Source organism: Papaver somniferum, chromosome 11 (assembly GCF_003573695.1).
Source record: "Papaver somniferum cultivar HN1 chromosome 11, ASM357369v1, whole genome shotgun sequence".
Classification (NCBI taxonomy): Eukaryota; Viridiplantae; Streptophyta; class Magnoliopsida; order Ranunculales; family Papaveraceae; genus Papaver; species Papaver somniferum.
This window is the reverse complement of record NC_039368.1, coordinates 79780808-79796325: the sequence shown is the minus strand read 5'-3', so window position 1 is coordinate 79796325 and position 15518 is coordinate 79780808. Positions and strand designations below refer to the sequence as shown.

The window sequence follows — 15518 nt, the reverse complement described above, 5'->3', positions numbered from 1 at the left end:
TTATACGAAGACAACCCAACCAGGTTGGTTGTGGTTAACGACAAAATGGAAACATGTAGCATGTTATTTATCACAGAGAATTCTGCGTAACATGACTCTACTGCTCTTGTGAGATTGATTGATGAATGAAGATAAATCAACAGTGCAGTTTCCTAGTCTAACTATCATTTTCTGTAAACTGAAAAATTACAACACTGACATAAGCAGAATCAAAACAATAAGTTTGGATTCCAAAAATTATCTACCGGATAATGTGAAGTAAGACGAAAACATATTCCTAGATACTACTAGAAAAACTCTCATCTTCCTTGATTTTGCCTGCATATACCTATTCAACTTCCCATGTATAACGAAATAAGTCTTTAAAGTACGCATCATATCCACCCATTGATATAAGGTCAAGTCACTAACAAAATGCAGAGTCTACAAAGAAATATAGCTCAAGCTTAAATAAGACAGTCAAAAACACTCCCATAAAGTTAAATAGATGATATAATGACAGAATAACAGTAGTTCCGATATATTACTCACTAAGACAATGTCAATAGCATTTAAGTTCACACAAATAAATTTCAAATCAAACTCAAAAAAGAATACCTGACCATTTTATAAGTAGGTACCCAGCGTCACATCCTCCTACAACTTGTTGAAAGGCTACTCATGGCTTTCAATCTCCTCGATTTCAACTGACTCCATTATCTTGACATCTTCCTCCCCTAATTCTCTCAAGGAAACTAAGGTGTTTTTATGAGGAAATACTGCAAGAAGTGCTTCCTTAAACTCCATAAGCTTTTTCGAGGTTGAAGCTTTTGGGTCGTAAAATTAGAGATCACGAAGAAAGTAGGTTAGAACACCGCCACTCTTCGTAACGGCTGCTAATCGTCTTTTGAATTTGTCAACCCTATACTCTCTACTCCAAACCCATGACTGATGTTCTTCTCCATCTTCCATGTCATGATTATCATTCTTCTTTTTTAATAGCCATATGTCATGGCATTGGGTTTTTTCCACTGTTACATAAACAACAAGACACAAAAGCCCATCCAGTACCCCTAAACTTTCATATGTCCAATTATACTCTGGTGAAGCAGGGGGGAGTGAAAGATGTTCACAAAACTTTTCATCAGCCAAATCCAAGGAAACAATCACTTCTAATTTGATTTCTGTCCAATAAAGAGCTCCATTGGCAAAGATACCTTATCCCCAACGATCTGCAGATCTGCCGAATCTATAATCAAACTTCCCAAGGCTTCTCCATCCATTGCCACTGCCTAGAGTATACATGTACACTTCCACATTGCTGTGTAACACACATATTCCTACAACTTTGTACTCATTGGTGATAGAAACATAACCAAATCCGCTAGTCCAACGATAACACTCACAATCTCCCTTAATTTGAGGTAGCATAACATATTCTTTTCTGATGATGTTACAAATACAGATTTCTAGAGTAGGACATGAGAATCGAGAAAGACATATGAGACCATTACATGAACCAAAAAAGGCAGATCTATTGAACAGAGGGAGGGGCTACAACAATCCTTTTGATTCTCTCAATTGACTCAAGATTCTCACTGTATTCAAAATAGTAAACAATTTTCTTAAAAGTTCCAGCAACAAAACCCAATTTACCAGAATCATGACGATTAAGATGATCTAAGTGCGTTTTGATGAATGATGGACAGCGAGAAACAAGATTCCTCCACATGGTACATACTGATTTGCTCTCCAAAACTGATTCTGTTGGCAAACGAGTCAAAATGTTTGTTGTGATCTCCAGAGGGAGAATACTGAAATAATCCATGAATTATGATGAAACCCCCTTTTGAATCTTTACAGACAGAAAGACACAAATTCTCCTTAGGGTTTCTGAAGAAATGGGGAAAGATGGAAAATGAAAATTAAACAAGGCAGAGTGGAAAATAAACTAAATATAAGCATAGCCAAGTTGGGCTTATGTTGAGACTTGCTGGCAGTAAAGTTACAGACCAGGGTTCGATTCCTGGCTGGTGCATGCAGCAATTCTCTTCTATTCTTCCTTTCAATTATCAGCAGCCACCTCCGCTAGGTAGCAACAGTATGATGGTGATGGTGATGGTGGTGATGCGAGTTGGACACTATTGATTGTGTAGCACCACCATGGTGGTGATGGTGATGGTGGCGATGAGAGTCGGCCGCCATTACTGTTTGCATAATAACACCTTGCAAAACTGGATCAAACCCATTTCCTCTATTATTTCCTGTTGCAGTGGTTTGATGATGATGATAACATTCGAGTTCCCTTTCTTGTTCCAGTATCTAATGCTACAACACCAGGACTGCTACGACACCATTGATCACCAAGTCTTGCTCTCTTTTGTTTGAAAAGCTCCTTTTCAATTTGTTACTCCTTGTAAATAGGATCAGAAAGGACAGGATTTTCTAAAGTCTTTTTCATTACTGGGCTTGCCAAACTGCATTTGCATGCAGCATTGCATTGCTCATCACAACAGCGATTATCGATACATACAAATATTTCTCAAGCTCATTTTTACTGACAATTACCATTAATAAGCAGAGCCAAGCTTTACTGGCTGCACAAATCAGTCTACAGTTTCTGCAGATAAGAAAATTACAAGCAAACTGGAACCAAGAGCAACACGAATACAATTTCTAGAAGTGGAAGTAATAAAGCAAGAGCAACACGAATACAATTTCTAGGAGTGGAAGTAATAAAGCAAGAAACTATCATTTGTGTTCATCATACTTGAAACAAATGAGCTTCTTTCACCCCTGTCAACACCCGCTGAAGCTTTATCCACCAACCCAAATGCACCTTTCGCCACGATCTAGTGGTAGGAGCTTCACTTTAATTCTTCAAAGAGGGTGTGAAACACTTTCCATCCTAACTCGAACGCATGGACTCTCCATCAGAATCTCTGGGTTTTACAAAGATTCAATAAGGGGTACACTTGAGTTACTATTTCCATGATAATCAACACCATAAACTTTTAATGGGTAACAACAAAACACAAACTAAAATAAAACTCTCTTTTTAAAATTAAAATTTGATAAAGGTAAACTTGCAGAAACTTTGGTCGTATCAAAATGCCGATCCACTGTTCTTTGTCTTTCCAAGCATCATATCTTTAGCTTCGTTAATTTTGGAAGCAAGATAATGGCTTCCTCCAGCATCTGGATGATTAGCCACCATCACTTTTCTATGTGCTTCCTTAACTTTATCTGGAGGTGCACTCTCCCTGCCAAAACCGTACAACTCATGACAAGTCCATATATGAAATTACAAGATCAATCCTTTCCTGTTTGTCCTATTAGAAATCCTGTCTAGTTTGGTGTTTACCTGAGGCCAAGAATAAGAGCTGCTTCTCTCTTCGTCATTGTCGGTTGAAAACCACCATCGTAGAATTTCCGCATTCTAGCTGTTGCTGGTCGTGTTTTGAACGCGTGCCAAGCTTGAACACCATATCTACCAGCAAGAGCAGCAGCAGCTACAGTAAGTCCTGCAATAAACGGTGTAGCCTGTTCCAACATCAAAAGTTAACCCACACCAAAAAGAAGAGAAAACAGATTCATAAAAAGCATCCACCAAAACAAAGAAGAACCACGGACAAAAACCAACTAAAATAGAGTAAAAAGACCACAATTGCTAAAGGCGGGTACCAGTTTTGCTAGGGCTGATACCAATCCATATAAAACAACAGAATCCTGGCCATTGGAATTTGGATTGGTACCAGCCCTAGCAAAACTGGTTCCGGCCTTTAGCAGTCCTGAAAAGACAGTCAGCAATATCAAGGAATCTAAAGGTTTTGCTTTTCTCTTTTTGTTTGCATCCAAGTTTTCTCTTGCTTGAATCACTAATACATTTCCGGGTTGGGTTAATCAAACCTTAACTCCTGCTACTAAATAAAACAAAGTATCATGTCCCAGGTCGTGAAGGAAACCAAAAAACTAAACGATGAAAATCAAACTTGCATTCAATTACTATTTTGAGCTGAATAAAGAGCTTTTCACAACGTAAGCATATTATTCTGGTGTGTTCAGGTAACCCCCAGTCCACTATATCGTTTCAGAAAGTGTTATCAGGTAGTTTACTAAAACTGCACGATACAACTCCTTCATCTAAAGCATCTGGTCCTAAACACGTGGTGAAACACTCTCGGGGATATCATCTGCCATCTCTTCCATACCAATCCGATTTTCATGATTTATGGATTATACCACTAACAGATAAGATTAGGAATTGCAGGTGCGTCTCCTTTAGGAATTGCATGCTCACTAGGATCTTTTGAGATATTGAAGTAAACATAAACTTTTTATTCCCTAATTTTGCTCGATTTGAAGGAAACAGAAACAGAATACTCCCTCATGGCTTCATGCACCACTAAAACTCAGCTGTAGCTAATGTAGACAAAGATATCAATCAGCTATATAATTTCTTGCACCTAGTTTCAAAAGATAAACTTCAAAATGAAGTTCATCAACATTTTCAGAGAGAGCTGACCAGAGCAAGTTCATGCCGATAACTTCTATTTGAATTAAGTGGCGAACATTCGAAACTTAACCTAGCATTGATTCTCCACATATACAATCAAACCGATTTTCATTTACCCAAAAAAAAATAAATCCCTAAAGACCCATAAAGAGTATACATGCCAAAACATAATCAGATCCAACTAGGCACAAGGTTCATGATTTAAGTCTCCCAAAAAAAAAAAATCAATCAATGACCCTGAATCCCTAAACTTCAAAACACCTAAAATTTTCACCCTTTTTCATCGTTTCATTTCTTTGCAACAAGAATTAACTATTCCCCAAAATATTAGTGAAAATCAAGTTCATTTTAACATATACTAAAATCAATTAATCAACTATATGGGTTCCATCATTAAATTCCTAATGAAGATTAAATCCATAATCCCTAATTACCCTCAAGAATCAAACCTGAAAATCACCTAAAAATCTCACCCTTTTTTCATTTATTATCAAAAACTAATACTGTACTCTCAAATCAATCAAACAACCTTAGCTATAAACTAAAAAGAAAAATACATGGGAAATGAATAACAATAAGAAATGAATGAATTGAAACTTACCATGTTGTTCTCCTGTGAAACTGGCATCCACTGATCAAGGGTTTTATCAGGGTTTATCGAATCAAAATGAAAATCTCATTTATTTATTTTTAGGGTTTCTGTGGTTTTGTTTAATTTTGTTTTTCACAGAACCAGAATACCAGAAATGAACAAAGAAGGTGGGTGATGAGTATATATAAAGATGTGACATGTAAGGCTTATTGGTGACCATACATCCTAAATGGATGATGTCACCAACTTTTGATCCTCACTGTTCAAAAATCTCTGTTGGGAGACCACCAAAACACACTTCCTCTATATAGACAGCTGACTTTGTCCTAATATCTCATGGCTGCTGCAATAGCTATCAATTTGTCTGGGAAAAAAATACCGTTTAGTCCAAAAACGAGTCAAAAAATACAATTTAGTCTTGGCCGAGTTAACTAGATACAGATTAGTCCAAAAATAATTTAAAATATGAAAAATACACAAATATCCTTAGTGATTTACAATTTAGTGCAAAATGACTCATGATTAAAATCCAATTTATCTTTTGAACAACTCATCCAAAATTCACAAATTTTATATATTTGGAAAGTTTTTTCCGAGATCTACAAAAAGTATACCCACATGACTATATAAATTTCATTTTGTTTTTTTTAAATCTTAGTTTACACTAGTGTACAAATATGTACACATCTACAAAAATCTAGAAAATCCAAAGAGTAGACAAAATGCACCGGTTTGTACACAACATGCAACTTAAATCGCCCACCTAAGCAAAATCTTAGCCTCATATAAGTAAGCGAATCCACCCATTGGTGTACTCTAATAAGGCTCATCCTGATGCACACTGAAATCATCAGTTGTATCTGTTGCCAGTGTCTCAAGTGCACCTGATAATTTAGCATGTGCATCCCCAAAAACAATTGCAGCTCCAACTCTGCTGCCACCTTCGCATGAATTACTTAGTCTAATCATGGAAAATTCGATGTGTTTGCAGTTGTTCCAAATGAGACATCCTAGCCCACTGAACCAGTTATGATATTTCTTCCCTCTTCATAACAAATAAAGGCAATCAGATTAGTCCCATAATATAAAAAATGCAGAAGAAACCCAAAGGCCAAAGTTATGTTAACAATTTCACCATACAAAGGCACCTTCATAATACTAGTTGCACGCTCTTATAGAACTAGGTACTCATCTATTTCACAAAGATAGGATATTTTTTATTTAGAGTTTAGTAAAAATGATAGGTATGTTTATCTTGGGTTTGGTCAAGGAAAAATAAAATAGGCTTGTTTCTAGGATGGGAATGGCAGCGAAATCCACCATCCTAAAAAAGGCTTGTTTCTAGGATGAGAATGGCAGTGAAATCCACCTGCACTCATCTTGTTACAGGTGCAACAGTATGTACACTTATAGAATGATGGTAACCTGAATGCCAAGAGACAACATCAAGCTAAATCGGCAACTCTGCAAACAATGTACTGCTAGAAAAGCATCCATTATTGGATTTAAGAAGCTCACTAGGCTTACACAGTATAATTCTTCTGAGTATTATGTAAGACTGACCTGTTCTTGTATGTTTCCTTCTTCATTACCTTGGCCGCCAACATCTCAAAATCTTCCTCCTTTTACTTAAAACAAACATCTTGATATTCTATGATCTTTCTGTGCATACAGCCTGTGAGTAACAAAAGAGTTCATCAAACAAAAATTAAAAGAAAAACAAGCATCGGAGTCCATAACGGTAGTAATAAAACAACATACAGAAGTGCTAGAGACATAATGTTCTAAACGTACAGCCATGCAAACACTACTGAGCCTTGGCAAAATATGCTGCTTCAATATTTTGGCTTCGAGAAAGAAGAATTAGTGAATAAAAATGCACAAATGATACGAAACCAATCATATATGAGAAATTCTAAAACGATACAAGTATGGTTAACACTTTTACAATGATATTTGGTTGTACCATATTTTCACGTTTAAAATGCTAATCATCCTTATGAGCTAGATTGTGCGTGTGAGAGAGAGAGTACCTTCTCAACAAATACTAGGCCTTTCACCACTACCTCTGGACTACATGTCTCTCCTTGCAATTTACAGCCCTTAAAATTTTTAACAAACACATTGTGTTCCTAGATTTACATTACAAGAAATGATGAGTAACATTATGTTCATTAAGGTGTACTATTACGTACATATGTAATTTCTGTCACATGTGTACCACAATGTACACTTATATTGTAGGTGTATTACATGTAATTTCTAACATAACCAACATTCAAAAACTCATAGCACCATTGATTCGACATCCAAGAAATGAGATTATTCACTAAAATTTGATTAGGAGTCCTAAGGAGGGATATTATCTACACATGTATTTCTGTCACACGTGTACAACAATGTACACTTATATTACATGTGTACCAATATGTACACATGTAATTTCTGTGACAACAAACAGTCGGCGACTCTTAAATAGCTGTTGAGCACTAACCTGGTATACATGATTTGCTAAACCAATTCAAGTGGCATTTTATTTTGTTGTTTACACATACAAAGTTTAGGTACATGATTAGAATATCATGTGATATTTGTCACAACGTGCAATCACAATTTGAGTTCAACTCACCAAAAGCAGACCTTGAGCAGCTTCATCGAGGTTAGGATCAGATGACAGCTTATGGGGAGATCATTGTAGATATTCATCTCAATTCATTAGCTTGCTTACTGATGAGTGCTAAAAAGTGCATATTTCTATATATTTTTCTTGGCATTTAACTCATCTTTTGTGCATTAATTCTACATTTTATCCCATATTCTGTATTTTCATTGTTTTCAAGAATAAATATTTTTATTAATTAATTTTGCATTTTTAGGTAATAAATAAAGTTTGGATGAATAGCGGAGAGAAAAGAGCAGAAAAGTAGTGAAAAGCCGGGAGGAATTACACAAGGAAGCCGCGAAGAATGTTGTGCACAAGACCAAAAGGCTACAAGTGGGCTTGAAGAGGAAGAATTGTTCTTAAAGAAGATATGGGCTTGGCATACCCAAGTCCCAAAACCCTCACCCAAAATCCATACCCGTTTTCCCTTTCTAGCCGTCAGATTGGATCATCTCAGCATCCTACGGTCGCAGCATCGCCAGTACATCAAAGTCTGAAATTCCTGACCAACACTACAGCACCTAACTCCATCTTGAGCCGTCAGTTTTGTTGTATCAGGCATCCGACGGTCGCTCCACATCCATTCACATCACGTCATTGGATCTTTCCCTCATCCTATCATCCTACGGATTCCCCTCACAAACATCAAAATCCGCTACACACGACCAACACTCTAGTACCTAATGCCTATACCTTAACCAAACATACCCTCCATCATTCCCATCGACTTCTTCTCCCCCATTCCTCTGCAGAAACACCTTCTCCCTCGCCAGTTCCATTAGCACCACCATACCTCTGCCACAACCACCAAAAGCCATCATGGCTCTCACCAATCGAAACCCATCATTATCCTACCCTTCTACCTACCTATTTCACCATTCTCTCTTCCTTTTCAGAAACCCTAGAGGAGAGATTAGTGAAATATGTCGAGCTAGAAAGAGAAATTGAAGGCATGGGAAGGATCAGAGAAGGGAGAAGAAGCATGGGTTGAAGACGGACTCGTCTTATCACGTTTGGTAAGTTCGAAAATCAAAACCCTAGTCTACTGTCAATTTGGGGTTTTTTTGTATATGGACCCTAATTCTGTTGAGAGAGAATTGGGAGGAGGAGAGTGAGTGAAATAGGGTAAGTAATTAAACCATTCCCCTAATTTGTCGAAACCCTAGGTCCACTGTGTATTTCGGGAATTTGGGGAAAACAGGGTCTGAACCCAAATTGGGATTTTTGGGTATAAATAGAACTGATGTAAGTGTTGTTGGGTATGCCTGGATTAGCCAGTGTGTCCAGAACTGTGAGTTCTGTAAAAAATTCCATTTTATGCTCTGTTTTTATCCTTTGTTCTTCACTGTTTTGCTATCCATGTTTTTCCATGTTCTGTGTATTGTTCAGTTTCTCCATTTGATGTAATGTGCTGTTGCTATCCATGTTATGTTTCATGTCTCCTGTTATGTTATGTTTCTGTAATATTTGTATCATGTTCTGTACTGTTTCTGTTATGTATGTTCTGAATCCCAAATGCTAGGACTAGATGAAATTATGAACCAGCTGAGATAGTCTTCATCATGTGCAGCTCATGTTCAGTGTTGCTAAGCCCTTAGACTAGTTGTGCTTTAATCAGACAGTTAGCACTTTGGTAATTATCTTAGCTGTGAGTAGAATATCCCTTAGGTTAATGGTGGATTCAACATCCTAGTGTTCTTTCATCACTCTTGTTTACTGTCTCCCTTCATTGCTGTTTTCTCAATAGTTCACTGTTATGTTTAGTGTTTAATGTTTAGTTCCTCAAATGTTAAGTTTGTTCACTGTTAGTGGTGGAAGTTTAGGTTAGAATTCATGTAAATTGAGCTGATTGAGAAATGGAGGAATTTAGTGTCCATTGTTGCTTGTGATTGATTGTGCTGTTAAAAGACAGTCAATGCTAGGAGTAAAACAGTTGGACAAGCTTCTTCTCCTTCCATTCCATTTATGTATGCCCTGGAACATAGGCAGGCTAGAACCTCCACCTAGCTCCATTAGGGACAAGGATTTAACCAAAAAACAGCCACTGCCTAGCATCTTTCCTGTTCTTCTTTGTTATCTATCTGTTTTTGTGGCTTCTTATCACTGTTTTTATAGCTGTTTTTATAACTGTTTTGTGCCCTGTTCTTCCTTTGCCTTTGGCCCTTGGCCATTGCCTTTGATTTATCACTGCCATGCCATTGTAAATTTGCATCCTTTTGCCCTGTGTTGCTTCCATGTATATACCATTGTCACTTTTTCTTTGTACATGTCATTGTAAATGCCATCCTTGGCCCTGTATGACTTAGTGCCCTGTCTGCCTAGAGCCTGCTTTACCTTGTCTGCCTGCACAGCTCCTGCTCTCCCTTTCCCTGCTGAGCACCTGCCCTTTGCACTGCTGCTGTTGCAACTGAGCTTGGCTCAGCTAAGACCAAAGTTTAGTTCATATCCAAGGCCCAGTTCACTACAAGCCCAAAGGCTTCACAGTTAATCTCAAAGCCCAGCTCATTACTAGGTTACCTAGCCCAGTTCAGTCCATCAAAGGCCCAAACTGCTTCACAGTTAATCAAAGCCCATCTTGCTCTTATTGTGAAAGCAAAAGCTTCAAAGTTATTCAAAGCCCATTGATATTCAAAACCCTTTGGTACTCAAAGCCCATTAGCAATTTAGAAACCCAAAATAGTTAGAAACTCCAAACATACCCAGTCTCTGTGGATCGACCCGTACTTGCACGAGCTACAACCGACGACCGTGCACTTGCGGTATTACTGTAGGCCCGTTTTTATTGCGCTTAATTTTCACACATCTCCGGGCCCACCACTTACCCTGGCAACCAATATTCATTTGGATTTCCCAACAAGCAACCTAGAATGTACGAAAAAAGATCAGTCAGTTTAAAAGTTAGAGAACAAACCGAAAGATCTGAGCTGAACACATGTCCGTCTGAAACTTACTAGGTGCAACTATAAAATTCATTTCAGTCTCCAGACTGATATTTTTTTTGAAGTTGAATTACAAAATTCATTTCAGATGTACAACTATGTACACAGTAACAATAAACATGTGTATAATTATGTACACATGAAAACCCACTCCATGAGAAAAATTCAAAACTGACAAAAGTAAAATAACCCAAATAAATTGACAGACGAGCATAGACTGGAGATAAAAATCCATCCACGAAATGAATAAATCACCAAGTGATTGTTATTGAAAATAACATGACACCGCAAAGAAAAACTAATGAGAACAAGAACCAACTTAAAGAACATGATCACCGAAAGCTTAAACAATACCTTTTCTACCAAAAAAATTAAAAGGTTAGGAGCCTAGGAGACCAATGTACATATAAGAACAAATGTCGCTAGCACAATTAACTGCCTACTCAAACCAATGTACATTTATAAGTAAAACATTTAATGGTTTCTTACGGTTACTGGATACACCCATTTCAACTTTATGGTAAGGGATATGATCAATTCTTCTGAGTTCTAAATCACGTCATAGACGTCTAATCCGTTCACCCTCCCCATAAAACATTTGTGTATATAATACAGTAGTATTGAGTGATGCACAGATGAGAATTTGATACATCACTGCAGCTCAATATTTTACTGACAAGTTCCGTGCACAAACGTAAAAAAGCTCAGAGATTCATGGTCGATCAGTATAAATGCAAGATTGAAAACACTTACCAAAGATATAAAATCTCAAAAAAAACAAAAAAATATATGTACTATCTGCCAAGAAGTATGTTCTATATCAGAAACTGAGCTAACGATAAATAAAATACCAGCTAATTGAAAATAATAATAAGTGCTTAAATAAATTCCACCTAATCAACATGTGTACAATATGTAAACATTAAGAATTACATGTGTACAACTAAGTACACATTAACAATCAATATCAAAATGTAATAGCAGCAGCTTAATATTTCATGCTACCATTAACTATGTACTCATTACTTAAATCTGAATAAGTTATACCAACTGTTGATTTTCCACGCATTAATTCATTTCGTTCTGGATATTATAGTTCATGTACAAAAATAATTAATGTCACCAAAAGGACAAAAACACATAAAGAAAAAAGGAAAAATGAAACAAATTCTATATCCGCAACCATATGAAATGTATGAGCAGTGCCAACTCAACAACCCTTACATTCAAATGAAATTCCTGTGGTATCTTTTAAGTAGTACTTACCTTCAGGAAGGGTCATGGTCAGAAAAGCATCCTAAGCATAAGATAGTTGAGCAGGAACTGTAGATGAACGTCTTCTTCGAATTAATCGTCCATGTAGCATAATGACGAGGTCTGTATATCTGAGACTCAACAGTCAACTCGCTGCAGTAGCAAAAAATCCATAAATATTGTTATTGAAAACATGATTTTAGAGACAAATGATGAACAATGGCATCTAATTAATATGACACATCCTTCTTTTCTAGAAGCTAATCTTGAGCTCAAAATAAGCAGAACAGAAAAGAGATAGTTTTTCAAGCCAATGGCTAGCTTAATGCTGGCTAAGCAGGGCATATATAGTCACATTTATCTGTAAGAAAAGCGGTACCTTTATAAGCATCTCCCTTATTAAACCAAATCAAACAAAAAAAAATGTCCTAACAAACCTCAAATAGAATTCAGGTACCACATTATAATTTTAAAAATACTAATGAATCTTACCAATCATAATTATCCAATACAAATTGGTGTACAAGCATATACTCCTCGTATATCAAGCACAAAAGAAACAGTGCACTTTTATGTGCACCGCGTATAACTGGTATACGAGAAAATACACCTATCTTGTAGAAAATGCAATCTCACCAGCAAGTCTAACACCATTTTGCCCTCCCCCAATTAACATCAAGCTCACCAGCAAGTCCAGCACCAGTTGGCCCTCCTCTAATGAGTGAGCATTGAAACTGAAAACTCCATCTTGTTGTAGTCTGTCATATAAATGTCGTAGCCTTATTAACTTGTTCTAGACACAGTACTTCAAAATCGTATCAAACAGGATAGTGCACACCATTATGTGAAATTTAAATACCTAATAAGGCTATGTATGCACCAACAACTCTACCATCTAGTATAGTTAGATAATCGTATAAATTTGGATACAAAAATTTATACTAATATACAAAGTACACTCTACATTTTTCTGTCTCTACACTAGTACAATATGAATCAAGAAGACCCAGAATGTGTAGATATATACTACCACCACTGGAAAGCAATAATTTTGCAGAAAAGAGATCAGGCAGACGCGAAAGAACATGCGTATAAAAAGCTTAGAAGCAATAAATTCTAAAAATGCAGACCTAAGAATTCTAAACAATCCTCCCCTAACTATCCTTCCAGGTGAGAAAGGCCATCAGCTCGGCGGAACGACCAAAGCCTGTGTCAAAGACATGAAAGTCTCTGATTACTATACTAGTAGTTGCAACTGCACTACTATTTCTAAGGATGCTCTTAGCTTATTTATACTAAGCTGAAACCACTTCAAATCCTCCTATAAACCACCACATTACAGGTGCACCAATATGTATACTTGTATTACAGGTGCACAATTACGTACACTTATAAGACTGTAACCTGACTGCCAAGATACCGTGTCAAGCTAAATCCGCAACTCTGCAAACCATGCACTGCTGGAAAAATGTCCTCTATTGAATTTCAAAGATCACATGCTTGCATTTGTGTAATTGCGACTACGGCCTTGAAATCTGAATGAAACTAATATTTTAAAACCCTTATCAATCTAACTAACCTAATATCATATTTCTCATTAGTAATAGAACTCTCTCCGCTTATCTTCAGCAAAGGTAAATTCATTAAGCTCTCTGATTTGTAATTATCAAAAATCTACTACTTATTCCTCATTTTCACTCCAAATCAGTACAATAAAAGCTTAAATATATAAGATCTGTGAGAAACTTTTCAATTTCCTAATCCTGTTGTGCTGCAAAACTAGATTTACAAAATCTTCTCAGCTGAGTACACAGTTAATGGCTTTTTTAGGTGATTATTACGATAATGTGATGGCAATATGTAACCTCTGTCAGTCACAACAAATGTACAAAAGAAAATCAAACTGGTATTTTTGAAATCACGAATCAAACAAACTGATTATAAATTTCAATCAAATACAACCAAACAAACAAATTCGCTGTTAAAACTTCTTCAAGATAGCCATTAGATCGATCTTAATCGATCAATTTCTTCATCATACCCATTCACAGTTGAAAAATGATTTTCAAATCTTTCAATATTCTATCAAATTCAGCTGATAAATGTAATTTCCACTTCAATTTCATATACATACAACATTCGAAGGTTCCATATCAGAAAATTTTTGATCAAATTTGATCACTTGCAATAGCAGAAATTGAAAAGAAAAGCGGGTGAGGAAGATGAATGTGGTATCCACTGGGCCGACCCAGTGATAACTCATATTCAACCAGCATTTACCACCTAGATTTGTAAGAAAAAAATCGGGGAACATAAAATCAAAAAATAAGAAACAATAGGGAAAGGTTGGGATGGATAAAATTTTGTTGTATTAGCCATTAGAGATAAACCTAATTATTTCTGAAAATTATTAAATTTAAGAGTTAGCTTGAAGCCTTGAACTAGAAACTCAATTCTTGGTGTGTCAAGTATCTTCGGTTTACGATGATGATGATGTATTTTCTGTCACTTTTGTTTGGGGTTTTGAACATGAAACCACATGACGACATTGCCCTTGATAAGTTATAAAAACTCAGAGCCACTTGGCAACCATGTTTTGCATTACTTACGGGGAAACAAGACCTCAATTAGTACATCATTTTTTATTTATATGCCCCATGACACGCAGAAGAGAAACAAATTGTTCACCAATCTTGAACAGTATACTATACCACTTACTAAGGTCCTGTTTGGCTCCTTGAAATTTCAATCCAAGGTTCCTTTATAACCTGGCCCTCTATTTCGATTCAATTTTTCATTTTTCACTCGATACTGTTTGGTCGGCCGTGATCAGATGTGATGGGAAATTGACTAATTCACGTATCTTTGATTCGACACATCTTTAACTAATTCAGCAAGATAAAAACCGACATCGAATTCAGTATAGAACAAGTAAAATTACCTAAACCTAACTCAAACCCAAACAATTGAGCTAAAGGAACTTAGTTTGACGAAAAAAAGTCAAATTAGTTTTAGGATGTGATGTTAAAAAGAGAAGTCGATTCGGTTATTATCTTTAGAATTGAGTATGCTCAACTTCAAGACGATCCAAAAAATGAGATTTCTGTCGAAGTTGGAGATCGAGAACATTTTAAGCATAATATTATCTAATACCTTCACCTGATTTATATGGTTTTCTTTAAAATTACTGCATCAACAAATGATGCTCATTCACTTTAGGTAAGAGATTAAGAGAAGGTTAAGATTTTTGGTTCCGTTTCAATGGAGTTAAGATATTGTTCTTCTTTCTATACATGTCTTCTCTGTAAATCACTTTCTACGTCTCTCAGAAAATTGAAACATCTAAAGCATAATTAAGGAAATAAGAAAAGGAAGTGTTTTCTAGATCGGCCGAAATTTGGACTAACTCGTTTAAATATGGACTAAATTGTATGTGAATTTGTAAATTAGGATTAGTGAGTACCAGGCCTTAAAGGCTAGGACTAAACTATTCAAAGCCCACTAAAAAATGATTTCTACTTTGTTTGGAGGTGGGGTGTTTCGTTAATTTCTATGACATATAAAGGCTCGATTTCG

General features: G+C 36.3%; 1 protein-coding gene and 1 long non-coding RNA gene across 2 annotated transcripts; both read right to left on the bottom strand.

Annotated features, from left to right (window-relative positions):
• Positions 1-2515: 2515 nt before the first annotated feature.
• On the bottom strand, positions 2516-5251 carry LOC113323601 (mitochondrial import inner membrane translocase subunit TIM14-1-like). Its single transcript, XM_026571918.1, has 3 exons — positions 5097-5251; positions 3344-3522; positions 2516-3242 (listed from the first exon to the last, which is right to left on the bottom strand). Exons 1-3 carry the CDS (start codon positions 5121-5123, stop codon positions 3086-3088), a joined length of 363 nt encoding a protein of 120 aa, XP_026427703.1. The 5' UTR covers positions 5124-5251; the 3' UTR covers positions 2516-3085.
• Positions 5252-5814: 563 nt separating this feature from the next.
• On the bottom strand, positions 5815-7812 carry LOC113321560. Its single transcript, XR_003346753.1, has 3 exons — positions 7717-7812; positions 6651-6762; positions 5815-6132 (listed from the first exon to the last, which is right to left on the bottom strand). It is a non-coding gene; the product is annotated as an uncharacterized LOC113321560 (long non-coding RNA).
• Between the last annotated feature and the right edge of the window lie 7706 nt (positions 7813-15518).